Below are 22,193 nucleotides of genomic sequence, written 5' to 3' on the forward strand. Positions count from 1 at the left end.
ATTAAAATTAATATTAATAATTAATAATATTAATAATTTAAACCGGTGTATATTGACTATTGACAACATATGATATCTGAATCTTGCAAACCGTGACTTCTAAATAAGATATTCTATTTAATTTCATGTAGGTTGCTATGGCTGCAACTACTGGTGTGTCCCTATTAGATGTAATCAAGAAAATACTCCAAGTACATGGTCGGCCCGAATCGATGTACACGCTAGGATAATGAGAGTAGTTAGAACTCTATACCAGCTTAAGACCCTGCGAATTCACGAGTTTTTTTTTTTAAGTGTCAAATCAAATTTTAATTTGTCCCATTAATAAGATTAATAAGATTTATTATAGTATTTGTTAGATTGATTATAAATCAAAACAATATTAGAAGTAATGGTGTATTAATATTGTAAAAACCAAATAACATGAAGTTGAAAATCATAATATTGCAAAAAAGCGAGATGGTAGAGTTTCTTACAGATTACTCCACGATTCTAATATCTTAACGTGTTGATGAATTGTTTAAAGAGTGAAAGCTGTTTGTTTTATTTTGAGTTTACATTGGAAAAGACGTGTAATTTATCTGTCTCTGTCTGTAACAAATTAAAATAAATAGCATTATACCATTCTCTGAAATAAATAGTTCATATGTGTAAATTATCAAATTATTCTGAAAGACGTAATATTATGAATGACGAAGTGAAATACGGAGTATGTTTCAATCACTTGATCAAAAATGTTGAGGGGAGGATATGGAATAATAAACGTATTCGAGTTGCAAATTATAGCTGGAAATGTAAATCTATAAACTGCAAGGGTGAAAAATGTAAATATGTATGTGTTAACTAATTTTAGTCGGAAGATCAGTTTAAACGAATGTTAGGGTTCGGTTTTGATTAATTGTGAAATTCTCTTATACGTTCTAAATTTATAAAGTTGTAGAATTTAGCTTGTAAATTTAAACTTGTAATCATGTTTATTCGATAACTAATAAAATATATAACTGTATTTGCTCGTTCAAAAACAGAAAAACTTCAATTTGATCAATGTTATATATCTAATTGGTATTGGTACAAGGGGAACCTCATATATCATGAGTCTATTGACTTAAATAAAATTTGTCATTATACTGTAACATTTATGCCAATCGAAACAGTTACCAAAATATATGGTTTGTTGATTTTAACATTTTCTATGAAATTAAAAGTTTTTCTTTTTTATTCTCTTTATTTTGTATATACTTGCAAACTATCCTCATGATGTTTATAATAAAAAAAAATAAAAATAAAACTAATAATTTAGTTTCTTCGATAAGTGCAATTATATATGTAGCAATGTAATCTCCAGAATAGTACTCCGTAATAAGTAGTTTGAGCTCGGGGGGTTTGATTACCCGAGGTTTTACCTTCTATGAGGGAGCCAATGTGCTCGTTCATAGGAGGGTTTCCTTGCTTACCCAAAAAAAAAAATTGACTTTTCATTAGTAAGCGCTTGTCCGTGGGTTGCTGTAGATGATGTAGTATAATTGCAAAACATTTGGCATTTGACGTGCTAAAATTACAAAATAGTGTAATTTAGAAGACTGTTGCAAACTCTAAAAACATTCCATATATGTGATTCCTTTTTGAGAGTTTGATAGCGTTTTTTACTCTCTCCTTTTTTCGGTTGTTGTCATCTACATTTGTATCTATTAAATTGTAAAGAGAGTTTGATAGCATTTTTCACTCTTTCCTTTTTCCGGCTGTTGTCATTTACATCTACATGAAAAGGATATATTAGTTAGTAGTATAAATTACGATAAGAGACAATATGTACATCAATAACAATGCAATTGTCAAGTGCTACACGAATTTGCAAAGTTAACAAAGGGTGCTATTGTAGCAGTCAACAGAAAGCAGTTGGATACTAATATTGTGGACCAGATCGCAATGAAAAATTCAATAAGACAACAACGTATAGAGAAAGCAATAATGATTTACACAGAAATGAAAGTCCTCCAATTATTAAGATCTCACCAAATGAAAGTACTTAAAAGAGGTGGGAATTTTGACCCATATAATTATGAATTGTCAATTTGAGCTATGTTTTGTCTTTAACGGATCAAATGGGTAGTGTCAAAATGTTAAGTTAAAATTAATTGGCTCAAGCAGGTCAAGGAAGTACCCTAGCGTGTCAATGTCCATTTTTAATGCATCAAACCTTCTAAATCATTTTATTTAGAGAATACCTTTTTTATAACTATAATACTTGACAAAGGAATTACCAAATTGAAAGTTATTGCCAAAAGGTGTTATTGGTAGCTTGTATAGAATATAGAATATAATATAATCTGTCATGAGACAGTTTTGATGTTTCCTGTTGCTTATTTTGAAACCATGACATAACATACATTCGCATAAACTATGTACATTAACTCGAACCTGTTACTGTTAGACTATGTGCATGGGAAACCCTAAAACCCTAACCCACAAACGGGTTGGGTGGGCTTCCCATGCACATAGTCTAACAGTTACATGCTTATACTAAAATAATTCATATAATTTGTTGGTGATTTTAGTGAAATCCAACATATCATTTTAGTTAGTTAATTGGATTTAATAGGTTGAAAATGGAAGTGATCTATCGATACTCTAAACGAATTCGGTGAAGTGTGGAGTACACGTTCGTAAAGGGTGAGATAGATTGCGGAAATCGAAAATGAGCTTGGTAATGTTTGAAAGGTTCATACCGTGCGAACCTGACCAAAACAGGGGTGGTATGCCGTGTCAAAAAGTGGCACGCCGTGCCACATGGTGACTGAAAATGGTAGAAGAGAAGTGGCATGCCGTGCCACTTGTGACACGCCGTGCCACATACGGGCTGCACTAAAAGGGTGGTAACTTTTGACTGAAAAGTTGCTTCGGTTCACCATAAGTTGTACAGGTTTCCTGGTCATTAAAGGACGGTTTATACATCAAATTTAGCATGATTAGACACCATTTAAAGGGTGTTGGTTCGCAAGTGATGTACCATTTCATTATGGTCATTTTGAAGGGTTGCAACACTTGATTGCACATTTTGACCAATTATAAATAAATGTCTTCATTCATTGAAGAAGGGTTCTAGAATTTTGATGATTCTAACCACACTTTCAACACAAAACTTCCAGATTATACTTTCTAGAATTGCAAGAAACAAATATTCTTTTGGCCAAGAAAGATTGTTCATACTAGTCTTATCCTATTAGTGATTTCGTGTAACCCGTGGCCAAGTGGGTCGAAATACTCTATTAAGAAAGTGTTCACACGATTACAGATCAATCCGATTACATATTCTTAACCCACTAATCTGTATTTTCCTACATAATCGAACCCTATCCAACTTTGATGATTCAAATATTGGTGGCATATGCATGCAAAATGTCGGACTTAATTAAGCCCTTGGTCCCTAAAGTTTTATCCTTTTCTCATCCTTGTCCCTAAAGTATTTTTGTTTCATCCTAACCCTTTAGGTTATGATATGGTTTCATTTAGGCCCCCCGTTAATGGATTGAGTTAACGACAGTTAACCATGGGGACCTAAATGAAACCATATCATTACTTTAAGGGTTAGGATGAAACAAAAATACTTTAGGGACAACGATGAGACAAAAATACCTTAGGGACCAAGTGCGTAATTAAGTCAAGCGGGAATTAAATTTTAGGGAAATAAATAATAATTACTTCGTACTTACTTATATACGTGGATGTCAACCGTAAAGGTGCATGATTGGTATTTGGTCTGTTACGGGTGGTTGGCTCTTTGCTTGCACAACAACTCCCACCTGGCCTGCCTTTTGAGTTCTTTTTGTCAATGTCTTTCGGATCTATTATTTGAGGCAACATCAATCGTCGATTTATTAGCGATTTGACTGCTGCTTAGAGCCTAGATTGAATCCTAGACATGCTTAAAAACCCATCGAAATTTGATTCTACCATTTCTATGGCGTCTTGTTTTTATTTTTATTTTATTTTATCTTATTTTATTTATTTTAATTTATTTTATTATTTTATTGTTTTTTTAGCCGAAGGTCCTTACGGAAGCAAACGTTATTAGGGTTCTCTCAAGTTCTCATTCGCTTCATGCTTGTAGAATCTTGGGCAAAGTCATGGTAAGGAGAAAAAAAAAGTCATGTCAAGAATTTAGAAAAAGTCATGGTCAGGTGAAACTCTCTTCGAATAACTGGTTCTAAAAAAAAAAGCTATAAACGATCAATAAACGATGGTGTAAAAACTGCACTTCAACTAAAGGTTAGGGGTTCAAGTCCCGTCGTGAACTTATAGGTGGATAAATTTGTATTAAGTGTGTGAGTTGTTTTTTTAAAAATAATAATAAAATAAAAAAGAGTATCTATTAACATTAACATTTTTATAAAAAATTAAAAAGTGTATCTTTGTTATAATAATAATAATAATATAGATATGGATAGTCAATTTTGGTGTATACATATAGTCAATTTTGGTACACAAAGTATGTATTTTTATATTGAGATTTTAGGCTATAAATACTCATGAATGCAAGCATTAAACTTGCACCATTTCTCACACTTACAAAGTGTTTCTTTCTTTCTCTCCATTATCATCTTTGTTCTTACACTTCATTATTAGTATTCTAAATCAAGAATCAAATCACTAAAGGTAGTTATAAGCCTACTGAATTATAACATCAAGAATCAAACCACTAAAGGTAGTTATAAGCCTACTGAATTATAACATCAAGAATCAAACCACTAAAGGTAGTTATAAGCCTACTGAATTATAACACGTTATCAGCACGATAATCTTAATACTAAATATGGTTGGCTCTGCCACCAAAATGATATATGGTCGGTTATACCACCAAAATGATATATGGTCGGTTATACCACCAAAATGATATATGGTCGGTTATACCACCAGAATGATATAGGTCGGTTATACCACCTGAAAAAATATATGGTCGACACTGTCGCCAAATTTTCATTTATGTTTACTAATATTTATATTTTTGTTATATAACATTTATTTATGATTGCTTACACATGGTCGACACTGTCACCTACTTATCATTTATGTTATATTAAATTTATGTTTAATGTTTATATACTTATGAATATAAATTGACTCTAATTTATCATGATGTTTGTTTTAATTTTTGATAATAGAAAATGTCGAATCTGGAAAAGCTTAAATTTACTCCTTTAGAATCAACTGGAAACAACTACATGCCATGGATTATAAAAGTAAAAATGCATCTTAAATCAATGGGCATTCTTGAAACCATAAATGAAAACAACACTTGTTCTGAAAAAGAACAAGCTACGGCATGTTGCTTTATTCATCAACATATTGATGAATGCTTACAAAATAATTATGTGACTGTAGAAGATCCCCATGTTTTATGGGAAGGTCTCAAAAGCAGATTCAATAATCAAAGAGAAATTTTACTTCCAGCTGCAATGGAACAATGGAGAACATTAAGGTTCCAAGACTTTAAGAAAGTAAATGAATACAGCTCAGCTCTGTATAATACATGTTCACAACTTAAATTCTGTGGACATGAAATTAGTGATGCAGACATGATGGAGAAAACTTTCTCCACAATGAATGCTGCAAACATCACAGTGCAAAGAAATTTGAGAATGCTAAAGTTCAAAACATATCCTGAACTTAATTCATATCTCTTAGTTGCAGAGCAAAATGATGAGCTATTAATGAAAAATCAGCAATCCCGTCCTACTGGTACACTTGCAATCCCTGAAGCAAATACTGCAAATAATTATAAACAGGGACAAGGACGCGGGCAAGGTCGTGGTTATAATAACCATCACCATCATCATGCCAAAAGCCATAACTATGGTAGAAACCATCCTTATGGTAATGGTAATGGGCGTGGACGTGGTCGTGGTCGTGGCCGTGGTGGTCAAAGAAATAGTAATCCACGAAAATATAAATATCAACCACAAAACAAGCCCATTAAACAAGATGTTGAAGAAAATTCTTCTAAAAATTCTGAAGAATCTTGCTACAGATGTGGTAGAATGGGCCACTGGGCTAATACTTGCCGAACATCTAAACATCTTGTTAAGATGTATCAGGATTCGCTGAAAGGTAAAGAAAAGGAAGTAAATTTTGTGGATAATATTGATCCAACAGTCACTGAGAAACCATCTGATTTATATGAAGATTTCTTGAATGTTTAAGTTGTGTGTCTTTTGAAAAATAAACGATTTAATATCGTCTGTCTTTGTCATTATGTTTGCTAAATGTTTCAGTACTATCTATTTGCGTTTAAAATATTGTGTAATATTAATGTACTCACTATTTATTTCTTATATATGAAGTTCAATATGAATTTTGATGGAATACAACATCAATCAAGTGGTGGAGATCTCTGTATAGCAGACAGTGGAACTACACACACTATACTTAAATCCGAGAAATATTTTATTGATCTAAAACCAACGGAAGGAACTATACATACAATATCAGGACCTGCTAACTTGATAAAAGGGATAGGAAAGGCAAATTTCATACTACCAAATGGTACAAAATTTTTAATAAATGATGCCTTATTTTCTCCCAAGTCAAGCAGAAATTTATTGAGTTTTCTCCGACATATACCTTAACGGGTATGATTATCAGTCAGTGACAACAGAAAATGAGAAATATTTAAGTATCACTGACAAGAGTCATGTGGTTGAAAAACTGCCAAGACTTAGTTCTGGATTACATTATACACATATAAATGTACCAGAAATACATATGGTAGTTAACGAAAAATATATTGATCCTGGTGTATTCAGTTTATGGCATAACAGATTAGGCCATCCAGGATCAACAATGATGAAAAGGATTATTGAATGTACTCATGGACATCCACTAAAGGATAGAAAAATCCATCATGATACAATGGTTCCATGTACATCTTGCTCTCTTGGAAAATTGATAACTAGACCCTCACCACTTAAGGTTGAGAAAGAATCACCAATGTTTCTTGAAAGAATTCAAGGTGATATATGTGGACCAATTCATCCACCATGTGGACCATTTAGATATTTCATGGTTCTAATAGACGCATCTAGCAGATGGTCTCATGTTTGTCTGTTATCAAGCCGTAATGTGGCATTTGCAAAATTTCTTGCCCAAATTATTAAATTGAGAGCTCATTTTCCTGATTACACCATTAAAAGGGTGAGACTTGATAATGCTGGTGAATTTACATCTCAAGCATTTAATGACTATTGCATGTCTATAGGAATTGTTGTTGAACATTCTGTTGCTCATGTGCATACACAAAATGGTTTAGCTGAGTCATTGATTAAACGTTTACAGTTAATCGCTAGACCATTGATAATGAGAACAAAACTCCCTGTATCTATATGGGGTCATGCAATTTTACATGCTGCTGCATTGATTCGCATCAGACCAAGTGCAAGTCATAAATATTCCCCCCTACAACTTGCTTTTGGTCAAGAGCCAAATATTTCCCATCTTAGAACATTTGGTTGTGCAGTGTATGTTCCAATTGCGACACCACAACGTACAAAAATGGGTCCTCAAAGGAGGTTGGGAATATATGTTGGATATGAAACATATTCAATATTAAGGTATATTGAACCTATGACAGGTGACGTTTTTACAGCACGTTTTGCTGATTGTCATTTTAATGAAACATTGTTCCCTAGATTAGGGGGAGAAATGAAAAATAAAGAAAATGATGTTTCATGGTGTGAACCTCAATTAAAGTATCTTGATCCTCGCACAAAAGAATGCGAGACAGAAGTTCAAAAGATAATGCATATACAAGAACTTGCAAATCAATTGCCTGATGCATTTACAGATACAAAAACGGTGACAAAATCATATATACCAGCAGTAAATACTCCAGCTCGAATTGAAATTCCAAAAGCTGGCAATAACGTCACTCATGAATCTTTGCCACGTCAGAAACGTGGAAGACCAATCGGTTCAAAGGATAAAAATCCTCGAAAAAGAAAATCAGCTGATAATGAAGTAAAAGAAAGTGTTCAAGAAGAACCACAAATCAGTACTCCTACTGCAGAGGAGATTGATGATGTCAATACAGAAATTGCAATCAATTATGCATATTCAAAAATATTATGGAACCGAAATGAAATGAAAAATCTTGATGAGAAATTTTCATTTAATGTTGCATATGACATCATGAATAATGATGATGATCCAGAACCAACATCTATGGTTGAATGTCAAAATAGACATGATTGGGCTCAATGGAAAGAAGCAATACGAGCTGAATTAGAATCACTCAATAAAAGAAAAGTTTTCGGATCCATCATTCTCACTCCTAAAGATGTGAAACCTGTAGGATACAGATGGATTTTTGTCCGAAAAAGAAATGAGAAAAATGAAGTTACAAGGTATAAAGCTAGACTTGTAGCTCAAGGTTTTTCTCAAAGACCGGGAATTGATTATGAAGAAACTTATTCTCCTGTTATGGATGCAATTACTTTTAGGTACTTAATCAGTCTGGCAGTTTCTAAAAATTTAGAAATGCATCTCATGGATGTTGTGACTGCTTATCTATATGGATCACTTGATAGTGATATATATATGAAGATACCTGAAGGATTTAAGGTACCAGAAGCATCAAATGCAAAACCCAAAGAAATGTATTCGATTAAATTACAAAGATCTTTATATGGGTTAAAACAATCGGGACGTATGTGGTATAACCGATTAAGTGATTACTTGATAAGCAATGGGTATACAAATAATCTTACTTGCCCTTGTGTTTTCATTAAGAAAACAACATCCGGATATGTGATCATAGCTGTTTATGTTGATGATCTTAACATCATAGGTACAAATAAAGAGATCCATGAAGCCATTCAACTTCTAAAGAAAGAATTTGAAATGAAAGATCTCGGAAAAACCAAGTATTGCCTTGGTTTACAAATTGAGCATATGCCTAATGGTTTACTTGTACATCAAACAACATATACTGAAAAGATTTTGAAACGTTTCAATATGGACAAGGCAAAACCATTAAGTACTCCTATGGTTGTTAGATCACTCAATGTTGAAGCTGATCCATTTCGTCCATGTGAAGATCAAGAAGACATTCTTGGACCAGAAGTACCATATCTTAGTGCAATTGGAGCTCTTATGTATCTTACAAATTGTACAAGACCTGACATTTCTTTTGCAGTTAATTTGTTGGCAAGGTTCAGCTCTGCTCCTACCAAAAGACACTGGAATGGGATCAAACACATATTTCGATACCTTCGAGGAACTACTGATTTAGGATTATTTTATTCTAACGAATCAAAACAAGATTTGGTTGGTTATGCAGATGCAGGTTATTTATCTGATCCACATAAAGCTAAATCTCAAACTGGATATGTATTCCTAAATGGAGGTACTGCAATATCATGGCGTTCTCAAAAACAAACACTTGTTGCTACATCGTCAAATCATGCCGAAGTGATTGCATTACATGAAGCTACTCGAGAATGTTTTTGGTTGAGATCAATGACACAACTCATTACTGATTCTTGTGGACTAGAACGCGATAAAAGTCCAACAACTATCTATGAAGATAATGCAGCTTGCATAGCACAGATGAAAGAAGGGTATATCAAAAGTGACCGAACAAAACACATACCACCTAGATTCTTCTCATACACTCAAAATCTCATTAAGGACAACCAGATTGAAATGAGATATGTGCAATCTAGCAAAAACTCTGCTGATCTTTTCACGAAAGCACTTCCAACTGCTATTTTCAGAACACACGTTCATAACATTGGCATGAGACATGTTCAAAAGATGTAACAGCTGAAGCGATGTCTACTTGAGGGGGAGTCAACTCCATGCTGCACTCTTTTTCCCTTAGCTAAAGTTTTTTCCCACTGGGTTTTCTTTAGCAAGGTTTTTAACGAGGCAGTAATTTATAGTTGATCTTCAACAAAATAAAATTGCTATCCAAGGGGGAGTGTTATAATAATAATAATAATATAGATATGGATAGTCAATTTTGGTGTATACATATAGTCAATTTTGGTACACAAAGTATGTATTTTTATATTGAGATTTTAGGCTATAAATACTCATGAATGCAAGCATTAAACTTGCACCATTTCTCACACTTACAAAGTGTTTCTTTCTTTCTCTCCATTATCATCTTTGTTCTTACACTTCATTATTAGTATTCTAAATCAAGAATCAAATCACTAAAGGTAGTTATAAGCCTACTGAATTATAACATCAAGAATCAAACCACTAAAGGTAGTTATAAGCCTACTGAATTATAACATCAAGAATCAAACCACTAAAGGTAGTTATAAGCCTACTGAATTATAACTGATTTTATCATCACGAAACTTGAAATTGATATGTTACAACTCACGTGTACAATTACGGCGCAGATAAAATAGGCAACATCATGTAAACGTCGTTGACCACTGATTCTTATACATATATATATATACACGTTGGTGGGCGCGTACAGTGATGTAATTCATTCAATTCAAATAGTACATTTAAACCCTAAATTCTCTCTCAATTTCATTTAGCCACCATTAAGTTCAACTTCATTCTCAACTCAATTCAAACAATTCTGGTAATAACAAACCTTGTGATTAATCGAAGACTTAATTCCGTGTTTTGAAGACGTTGATGATAACAATAATCATCTGATGGATATATTTGAGGTACGTTCTTTGTATCAATTCAAATTTGTTTCCGTTTCTTGTTGAACATGTAATTAGTTTCAATTGATTGCTTATTAATCCGAATTAATCATTAATCATCATCATCATGATCAGGAAAATGATGTTATTCACTTTCTACTTATCTGATTGTGTTCCTCTTCGATTATAAATTTATAATGTTAATTGCTACTTATTATGTCATGTTATTTGAATCATATCAGTACATTATTATTCAGGAAATGAATATATTTAATTCTTTAAATAGGCATGATGAAGATTGAACGAAACAATCAGAGTGTCATTGCAAGATTGATGGATTTTGACGTGGTGCCACGTCAGCAGCATCAGGTATATAGACAACAAAGAGTCTTCTCTGAGAACTATATACAGAATTTTGTTTCTGCAAGTAGAATTAGGCGAAAGAGTATACCGGAAACTAAGAAAATTTTGAGAAGTGATGATTGTTTTGGGGATGTTGAACATGGTTCTATACCGTCATTTTTACGTGATGGTAGTAGTATTTTCGGGTGGGAATTTAAGAAGCAGCTTCTAGAAAGATCGAAAAGGACTAAATTTTCTAAACATATTCGGTCTAGTAGTAAACGTGTTTGTAATCTTCGTGAAACACCTTCACCGTTGGATCTTGAGTTAAAGCAAAGAGCAGAGATGGAAACACGATTTGGTATCAGGAGTAGTGAAGGCCGGAGAGATAAATCTGTCTCAAATATACCGATATCAAAACAGTTGGACTTGTCTTCTAGTGAAAATTTAAAGTTTGCAAAAATATCAAAGAGTGATTCAAGATTGAGATCTGGAAGATATAATAAGAATGTGTCTGCAAACTCTAAGGATGTTGAGCTTTCTTGTTATTCGAATGCTTTATTTCTGCAGGTATTACTTGATCCTTCTGTTGTTTTTATTCACAGAGAATTGAGACATTTATAGTTGCGTCTTTTGCAGGATACACAATGTGAAGAGGGACTAATGTCTTTGAATCGAATAGATATTGATGATGAGCTTATGAGGAACACAGGTGAAGCTTATCAGGATAGTCCAAATACGGTCCTGGAACCAGAAAATCCATCAAGCTTTGTGTATGGTGGCGGTCTTAGCACTGATCTGCATGGTTAGTTTATTCAAAAGAGTTAGTATCTTTCTAGATGTGGTGAGATCCTCAGGAGGATCTGATGGGTGGTCATACATGGTCATTTGTAGTACGGGTCAGAATGGGTTGGGTTGACCCACTTGGAGAGTTTTAACAAATTCTATACACATTATTTAATACCTTATTTGAAAAGAATACAGTTAAGGAAATAAATGATTTATGAGGTTAAGTATTCTGGGTGACTTTCAACTCATTTGACATGTTCGCCCAATTGGACTCCTGACCATTTTAGCTAAATATTTTACTGATTTTGTCAAACACCACCTTTATCTTTTTAAATACTTTATAGTCATGTGTGTGTGTGTGTGTGTGTGTGTTTTTTTTTTAGAGACTGACATTTTGTGCTAAGTACTGTAGGTCTATTCTCAAAACTTCAAATACTTAAATCAGCATCTGAAAGAGATCATTCAGATGAAAACATGGAATGTTTAAGATGTTATGGGTCTGAAGACAGGCAACGATTTTCATATTTAGTAAACGTGCTTAATAAATTGGGATTTGATGGTGAAGATATGGAGTTAAATTTTGAAAAATGGCATCCCTGTGAACACATGTTAGATTCTTCGATGTTTGAAACGTTAGAAAAGTTATACAACAAGCGAGAATCATGGAATAGATCCGATAGGCGGCTCTTGTTTGATCGTATAAACTTTGGGTTGACTGAGATCGTTCGGTCAAAGCATTTGAGGATATAATTGTAGAAGAACTGTGGAATATGCTAGTTAGTCAGGAAAACAGAGCGAATACCGACTTATCGATGAAGGTTTTCAGTAAAGAACCGTGGCTCGAGTTATCTGATGAAGTGGATTTTATTGTTAAAGAAATTGAATCGCGTTTGTTCAATGAAATTGTAATGGAGTTGGTTGCTGGTTGAAGATATTATTACAGAGGATTCTACATTTCTTTAACCGAAACGCACATAAAAAGTAGGGATTACTGTTGTATAAACGGGTAACGATCAGGGACCCACTATCTTGAGGAGCCGTTGGTGAAGCTTGGTATAGAGTATATACAATGCGTTTATAAAGATTGGTTTGTGTATACAATATGGGTGTATAACAGTTCTTTTATAGATTGTATATTTGAGTGTGAACAAGGTCAAGTTTGATCTTTGATGGAGTTGTGTATAGTAAGTGGTTTGTGTATACAATATGGGTGTAGAGCAGCATCAAATATTTTAGTTCTTTTATAGATTTGAGTGTGAATAAGGTCACGTTTGATTCTTGATAGAGTATTGACGTATTGTATAATAAGTGGCTTGTGTATACATAGTGATGATGTTTAGAAAACCATTTGGTAACATTCAAAAAGACTAAAGTAACACATTTCAATTACAGATCACTCCAAACAATATATGAAATAAAGCACTATAAACACAAAAAGCTAGAATAACAAAGCAAAAATTGTAAGGAGCTCGTAGCCTATGGTTTTGTGAGGTAGATATTGATATGAACAATGGTTTCAACGCCATCAGTAGTATGATCATTCACTTGAGGCAGACTCTCAATCATCAAGTAACCTTTAGTTCAGGGGTAGATCTAGTGTATGCCGAGTGGTTGCGCCACTGAAATACGCGATGAAGTGGAAGTTGACCGGCTGAAACAAACGGCAAGTTATTTCCTCCTTTGACAACGTTGTTTTTACCAGTGTTTTGAAGGACAGTGTTGGAATTTGGGTTGTTTTGGTGGTTGTTACCGATGAAACCGGCTGTTTTTACCAGTGTTTTGAAGGACAGTGTTGGAATTTGGGTTGTTTTGGTGGTTGTTACCGATGAAACCGGCTAAGAACGGGAGATTGTTGTTATTGACTATACAGTTAATATTGTTTAACGGGACTCTGTTAGTGATTGGGAAACTTGGCTATTGGGAGTAGAGAAAGGAACCGCGTTATCATTTGAAGTGGCTACGATTCCGGTAACCACCCTGCTTGTAGCGTGAGACCCACCTAGTACATCGTGCATGAAAAAACTCTGTCGGGTGTTCAGCACCTACGACTTCACTACCACTTGTGGCACTGACGACCCATGAACCTATTGTGTGGAGTCCACGGGGGCGGTCACTGGTGCCACATTAGTGGCAGGTGAGTTCACAGTAGGTGCTGCAGTAGTTGGTAGAGGGACGATGGAGTCCATGACTGGCGCAAGTGTTATGATGGTTGGAATTGGACCATTTGGTAGTGTAGTCTATTGGACCATCCGTGTTAGGATGATTGGTGGGAAGTGGGGATACAGGAGATACATCATCTGACGTATCTATCAAAATGCGGGCCCCATTGGAACACTGTAGAAAAATAGCTAGCAGAAAGATGCAAAATGTGGTTTTCAGAATGGTAGAAATAGATGATTTGGTATTGTCCATTTGTATGTTTGTTTGTTGATGAAGGGAAAAGGGAAGATGTGTTTTGTTTTTATGAAGCGGAATGTGTGTATAACATGGGTATATAACTATTTTGAATTATATTCTCATTACCATTAAATGATAATAGAGATTCCGAAAAATGATCATCTAAATATAACATGAAGAGGTTTCCCTCATGATAATCATTTCCAACAACACGAGAAACTTTAAACTAATATACACTTTATTGTATCCAAACGTAAATACAAGTTCATCAGTATTTAGTTTAGATACACATATTAAGTTTCGAGTTACGATGAGTACATAAAGAGTTCCATAAAATTTAAACAAAAGCCACCTTCAAATATTAATGAAAAGGTTCCAACAGCTTCTACGTTTAAATCAACACTATTCTCGACTTTAACCGTTCGTTGGTTTTCCTTTAATGTACGCATTGTATGGAATCTCAATAAAAAAATTGCAATGCGTATCATTGACTAATAGTTAATACCAGTGGCGGAGCCACTTGATAATGAATGGGTGCAAGTGACACCAACGGATTGGTCGTATTAATTATTGGCTTTTAAACTTGTGTCACTATCCAATTCCAATTAAGGTACCAACCCTTCTAAATATTTATACAACTAACATAATACAGAGTTTTGTTTTTGTTGGCCCAATAGAAAGATCACATTTGGCAGCAATATTTTGACTTTTTCTTCAAACAATTTACTCAGCATCTAAATTTTTCAACTACAATTTTATTGTGGTAGTTGTTTTTTATTAATTCTGATTTCAATTGGTGTTTCAATCGAAGTATAATTCTTAGTTAGTTCACTTGCAATAATTAATAGTATAAATTTCATTTACCATTTTATAATTTATGATTTATATTTATATAGTATCTTATATCTTATTGTCAATTAATCCTTAAATTTTATGCATAAGACTGCGTAATTACAACAATAACAATAAAAAACAATCTCACAAAAGTGGAATATGGAACATAATACTACGTAATTATTATATAATAATTTTGTCAATCAATTTTTGTACTTAAAGTTGTAGATTTTATGTTTTATATTTATTATAAGTCATATGTACTTAAGTTTGTTTTTTATTTACTTATTTATCATTCAAATTGGAAATAAGATGGGGAGTGATGCACTTATTTAGAGATTAAGATCTTAAATGACATTTCTATTAAGAAGTAAGTCGATTTAAAAAAAATAAAAAATCCAAAGCCCAAATGTAGCATATGGGGATTAAACTTCTGTTTCATTTGAAGATTCAGTATCATTCATCTATTTTGCCATTTCTTGTGGGTTAGGTAACTTAACTAATTTTTTATGTTGGTACTGTGACGACCCGGAAATTTTCGACCAAATTTAAATCTAATCTCTATATGATTTCGATACGATAAGCAAAGTATGTAATGTTGAGTCTAGAAAATTTTGAAACGATGTTCATATATTCAATTGACCTTCGACTGCTCTCGACGATTCACGAACAATTAATTGTAAATAGATATGTGTGTATGTTTATATAAATAATAATTCGAAATATAATTGGAAGTATTATATGTTGTTATTATTTAAAATAAATAAAATAAAAATAGGATATTATAATAATTATTATTTAAAATATATCTATATATATAAATAATGTATAAATATTAAATGATTGTAATACTCATTTGATGTCCCGATTGATATTAAGTAAATTAAGTTCAAACGTATGTAATTTTAAAATAAACGGTGACACGAAAATGAGTTCTATAAATTTTAGGCTTATTAAAAATGTATTTAGAAACTATTTGTTAAGTTTTAACACTTTTTATATTTTACCCATAAATGAGAGGGACAGTTGATGTAATTTTTATCTAACGAATTTAGGATCGAATTTTATACCATAATGACTAAAATAAATAAATAAAGTTAATTTAAAAATATGAGATTTTTCTGAAGACTTTTATCCGCTACTATTTATCAACGAGATACGAAATAGTAGTCCGTGAAAACTGTCCGTAGTATACACCCAACAAATTGTCACGAGATGATAACTTATTACTGCTTTTGCTTTTGATTGATTCCATTGAAACAATGAAGATACTTATTATTACTATATTATTTAAGTTTACTGTTTTTGTTGGTTACCTTTACTATCCGTAACTTTATATAAAAATAAATATAATGATATAGATATTGATATTCACTTTCATTAACCTTTCCTCGAACACTTTGTAATCAATTCATTTTGTTTTGTTGTTGTGCTACTGCTCCATGAAACCCACATTTCATTATCTTATCTTATTTAGCCAACTTTCTATCACCACTATATTCTATCTAATTTTATATATCCATATACTAACATATACCTACATATACAAATATTGCAAACACCACCTTGATCTACTCTGTGTAATCGACAAACTAAACCACTTGTGTTCATTTTCTTTTTCCTTGTTTCGGTTGGAATCACTCAAATTTGATCACCACTTGCCATCGACCACAAAAAAAAACCACCTACACCTCCTACTATAATTGTGCTTCGGGTTCAGACCCACACAAGAGAACCACCACCTCTATCATACTCAACGAGCACCACCCAAATCGATCACCTTTCTCTTGTTCTTCTCTTTCTCCAACGACACATTACCATCACCATCTCACCACGACCGCCATCATTATAAAATTTTGCTGCTCGTTTCAAGCTCCACTTTTACTCCGGATGTAACCCGCAACCATGAACCATCAAACCCAACCCCTCATGATACTGTTATGATCAACCTCTTCACCATCTAGTCGATCACTATTCAATCACCACCTTTGTTTTTGGTTTCTATTACTACCATCGACACCCTCGCCACCTTTAATCACCAATCACCGAACCTCCACCACTCTCGTGTTTCCTGTTTCAGTCGTCACGAAACACCACCCCACCACAAGCCCTTTTCTTTTTTTATTTTTTATTTTTTTGTGTGTGTTATTGCTATTTTAGACATCACTGACACTTTCATTCGTATCATTGATGTTAAACTGCTAATGCGTGATTCCTTTTTATGATTGGCCGACATTCACTACACAAACTACCCCACTTAATTATTAAGAGGCCTTTTCTTTTATTATCTTTATAAACGGAAACCTTACGGCTCGTATAATTACTAGATCAAAAAGAAACGAGTTGCTTAATGTAGGCCTGTGTACATTGGACTTGTAATATTACTTTTGGGTCAAGGTATATGATGGGCTGAGCAATTGAAGATAACGATAATTCTTAGAAAGATATAAACGAGAATATAGATAGACGATATAGACAGATTTAAGGAGATGAAGATCGTAAAATTATGATAATGATAATCGGATGACGATGATGTGATGTTGATGATTATGGTACACGACGATGATGAATGAAGATGATGATGTTATGATGGCGAGGTGATGATGATAATATAAAGTATGATGATGATGAAGATTACGGTTACTATGATGTTGATAAGATGATGCTTGTGGTGATGCTAGTAAGAAGATGATAAACAGTCATAGCTAAATATATTTAAGATTTATAAGAGACGTATGTGAGCTAGTTGCTCGATGGTTTAGGAGATGGGATGATGAGCGAGAGGTCCTAGGATTGAACCTAGCCGGATGCTTATATTTTTTTAAAATTCTAAAAGGTTGCTGTTGGGCTTGTTCTCTGTTGGGCCGTGTTTTTCCATTGGGCCGAGTTAATACAAAATTCGGTTGGGCTTGAAAACGAAAATACGGGTCATATTTATATCGATGGGATTTAAGTCAGGAAAACATATAGGGAGTAATGGTCTTTGGGATAGCGGGTATGCGAGAGGTCCTGGGTTCAAGTCTCGTCATGGGCAATTCTTTTTAAAGGAGATTTTTAAGGGTATAATCATTTATTTCTTTTTATTATTATTATTATTATTATTATTATTATTATTATTATTATTATTAGTATTGTTGTTGTTGTTATTATTATGATTATATTATGTATGATTAAGATTATGATATATTAAGATAATCTTATGGACATATAAATAGATATTAACACGACGTACGTAGAAATATTTGTATGTAATGGAGTAAAGATTGTTATTTAAAATGATAGGTATATGTATAAGTAAACTCTCCATATATATATATATATATATATATATATATATATATATATATATATATATATATATATATATATATATATATATATATATATATGATCAATACATATAGGTGTTATTAATAAATATAATAAATATCTTTTACATATATTAATTATAATTTTCTTTTATTAAAAGGTATAATTTTTTTCTAAAAATTAAATGAAATACGTTTGTATATAAGTATGTTTATTATAAATTGAATTGATTTAAAAATATTAGGATATTAAAATTTTGAATACTTAAACATATTTATATTAATAAAATTTATAAAGATAACTTAATAATAAATACTAATTAGTTGTTTATCATATATATTACTAATTTAAATAAGTAAAAATATTATATAATTAATATTTGTTTAATTACTACTATAGGTTCATTACATTATTTGATATATATTACTGATATAGGTTCGTGAATCCGAGGCCAACCCTGCATTGTTCAGTTTCGTCGTATGAATATTTTTACTACAAAATATTGTAGAGTGAGTTTCATTTGCTCCCTTTTTAAATGCTTTTGCAATATATATATATATATATATATATATATATATATATATATATATATATATATATATATATATATATATATATATATATATATATATATATATATATATATTGGGACTGAGAATACATGCGCTTTTATAAATGTTTTACGGAATAGACACAAGTAATTGAAACTACATTATATGGGTGAATGATCGAAGCCGAGTATGCCCCTTTTGCTTGATAACCTAAGAATTAGTAAACCGATCTACTAATTGACGCGAATCCTAAAGATAGATCTATTGGGCCTAACGAACCCTATCCAAAGTACCGGATGCTTTAGTACTTCGATGTTGTTTTTATCATGCCCGAAGAATTTCTCGGAATGATAGGGGATATTTATATGCATCTTGTTAATGTCGGTTACCAGGTGTTCACCATATGAATGATTTTTGTCTCTATGCATGGGACGTATATTTATGAGAACTGCAAGTGAAATTCTTGTGGTCTATTAAAATGATGGAAATGATTATTTATGTTAAACTAATGAACTCACCAACCTTTTGGTTGACACTTTAAAGCATGTTTATTCTCATGTATGAAAGAAATCTTCCGCTGTGCATTTGCTTATTTTAGAGATATTACTTAGAGTCATTCATGACATATTTCGAAAGACGTTGCATTCGAGTCGTTGAGTTTATCAAGATTATTATTAAGTCAATTATAGTTGGATATATTATGAAATGGTATGCATGCCGTCAACATTCGATGTAATGAAAGTTTGTCTTTTAAAAACGAATGCAATGTTTGTAAAATGTATCATATAGAGGTCAAGTACCTCGCGATGTAATCAAATGTTATTGTATTCGTTCTTATGGATTAGGACGGGTCTTTACAGGTACACATTGTATAACTAAACTTTTGGGACGCAATAAATTTTGGGTTAATTTGTTGACACCATCGATTTAAATTTCTGGCTTCGCCACTAACTTAATACACCATGAACTAATATGGACAATTGAAAGATTCAAATATATCTTTTGTTGCTAGTCATTCCTTGAATTATAGACAGTCCTTTTGAATACGTCATTTTTATGATAATATTCATATTTTAGACAGTCTTGGAATGAGCTGGTATTTGCACCCAATTTCGGGACTTTAGGTGGAGCATAATTATCTCCACTTGAACCAACATTTTCCTTTCTATGAGCCCTTTCTCTTATTGGGTTTGTGAAAACAATTCTGAGCGACATCGGGTTTTTTCAACTTTGAGATGCTCTTCCTCTTGCACACACATGGCAATCAGTTCTTTCATTTTCCACTCTACCCTTTGCGTATTATAATTGATCTTTAAAGGACCAAATTTGCATAGGGAAAATGTCATAATGAAAATGAACTAATAAACCTTCGTTGATTTTCATGTTCGAGCCTTTCAGTTTATTAGCCATATCGCTCATCATCATAATGTGCTCACGTATACCAATAACACATTCATACTTGGTAGTCAACATTATAAGAATCAAAGTGCTTGCATGGGCTTTTAAAGTCCCCTTAAATTGTCCCTCTACGGAGCTTGCATATTCTTTTGCATTCTTAGATTCAGGTCTGACTCCTCGAATAACGACATATATGGAATTTTTAATGATCATGAGTGACATACGGTTAGATCTCTCCCACTGTTCATAAGCACATTTTTTATCTGATGTACAAGCATCAGTAAGTGCATCATGAGGATCAGTACGAAGCGCATGATCAAAGGTCCATTATTCCGAGAGTAAGTTTTACTTGATATCTCCATGTTGAGAAGTTAGTATTAGTTACGAGTAATTTCGATTTAGTAACCCTTATTGAAAGTTCAGGTGGATGGTGCATAGATTGAAACTTAAGTGTATGCTCAAAATTAAGCGAATAAAGAATTAACGGGATATATATAAGTAAAGTCAAGCATATCAGCATAAACATAAAACCTATTATGAACACCAAAATAATAAGCATATAAGATGTTTGTCATATTATCAACCTCATGTTGGTTTAGTTAATAATTAGATCCTTATACATCTTTAATAAGACTAAGCAGTCATGCATATTACATATCACCATTGGGCAGAAACGTAACATGCATGCCAATTATGCTCAATGTATATTTCCTTGTTTAACTTAAACACACAAATAGTCGTTGGGTTCATTGAGTGAACACTTAAACGATTATGTAGTATGGTATTACTTAAGCTTCTATGTTAATTTAAATAACCATTTGTTGAGCCGGTTATATAAACTAACATAAAAGTTACCATCAAGTCAAATAATCACATAAAAGTTAACATAAAAAATTACCACATAAAGTAGTAACAAACGTACATGTGCATCCTATATCTTTCGTTGATTATTGTCATGAAATAATGCCCTTAATGTAATCAATGTATATGATTAATGTAACCGTTAAATATATCGAATGACAGAATCTGAACAAATAATTGTACATTTATTTTAAGTACCCTAGAATGACAGATTAATATTTGGTCGTTAATGTATACTTTGTATACTAAGTTTCCAGATATATTCTTTTCCACAAAAAGGAACACAAAAATTAATTACTAAAATTATTTTTAAATTAATTACAACATATCATTATTGTTGTGTTATGGATGTATTCAGAGTATTTGATTTCATCTAACATGCATATAGTAACTTTTGAATGTATACATGAAGATTAGATTACTCAACAACTGAGAGTGGTCAATAAAATTATTATGATTGTAGCATGCAATAACAATCAAAATCAACTGACCATTTTAATAATCAAGTGATCATCACTAAAAATCAAGTGACCATTATAATCATAATATTTTCAATAATCTTTGAATTACAATTTATGATTATCATAAATTTAAATTAAATTACTTTATTGAAATTGCTGGTAAAACATCTACATAATTAATTGATAAGTAACGTTTTAATAAGTATAACACTAACGACGGTTCTTGTTAATTATCCATTGATATTTACATGGGTAATTAAAATATGATTGGAAAATTAATTAATTCTATCCATACATGTCGGTGGAAGATCAATTCATTATTTCTAGATGCATACCAACAATTTACTCACATTTACATAATTAATTGAAAATATGATACCATGCAAATAGTCTGTAATTACTTTCTTCATAAGAAATTATTTGATATCATGTTTGGCGAAAACTATTTTCAATTGTTAATGATCATTGTGATAAATAAGATGTAATTTCAATATTGCTCTGATACCACATGTTGAATTAATACATCATTATTCATATGAACAATCATGTAATCACATAATATCATAATAAGAACATTAAAG

The 22,193-nt window shown here is 32.3% G+C and overlaps 1 protein-coding gene and 1 pseudogene across 1 annotated transcript; one reads left to right on the plus strand and one right to left on the minus strand.

Annotated features, from left to right (window-relative positions):
* Positions 1–14,213, minus strand: part of LOC139890070 (dirigent protein 9-like) — a 109,259-nt pseudogene extending 95,046 nt beyond the window's left edge.
* Positions 11,162–13,047, plus strand: LOC139893594 (uncharacterized). The gene is made up of 3 exons (XM_071876758.1): positions 11,162–11,582; positions 11,652–11,817; positions 12,214–13,047. Exons 1-3 carry the CDS (start codon positions 11,358–11,360, stop codon positions 12,549–12,551), a joined length of 729 nt encoding a protein of 242 aa, XP_071732859.1. The 5' UTR covers positions 11,162–11,357; the 3' UTR covers positions 12,552–13,047.
* Positions 14,214–22,193: the final 7,980 nt, after the last annotated feature.

This window comes from Rutidosis leptorrhynchoides, chromosome 2 (genome assembly GCF_046630445.1).
Source record: "Rutidosis leptorrhynchoides isolate AG116_Rl617_1_P2 chromosome 2, CSIRO_AGI_Rlap_v1, whole genome shotgun sequence".
NCBI lineage: Eukaryota > Viridiplantae > Streptophyta > Magnoliopsida > Asterales > Asteraceae > Rutidosis > Rutidosis leptorrhynchoides.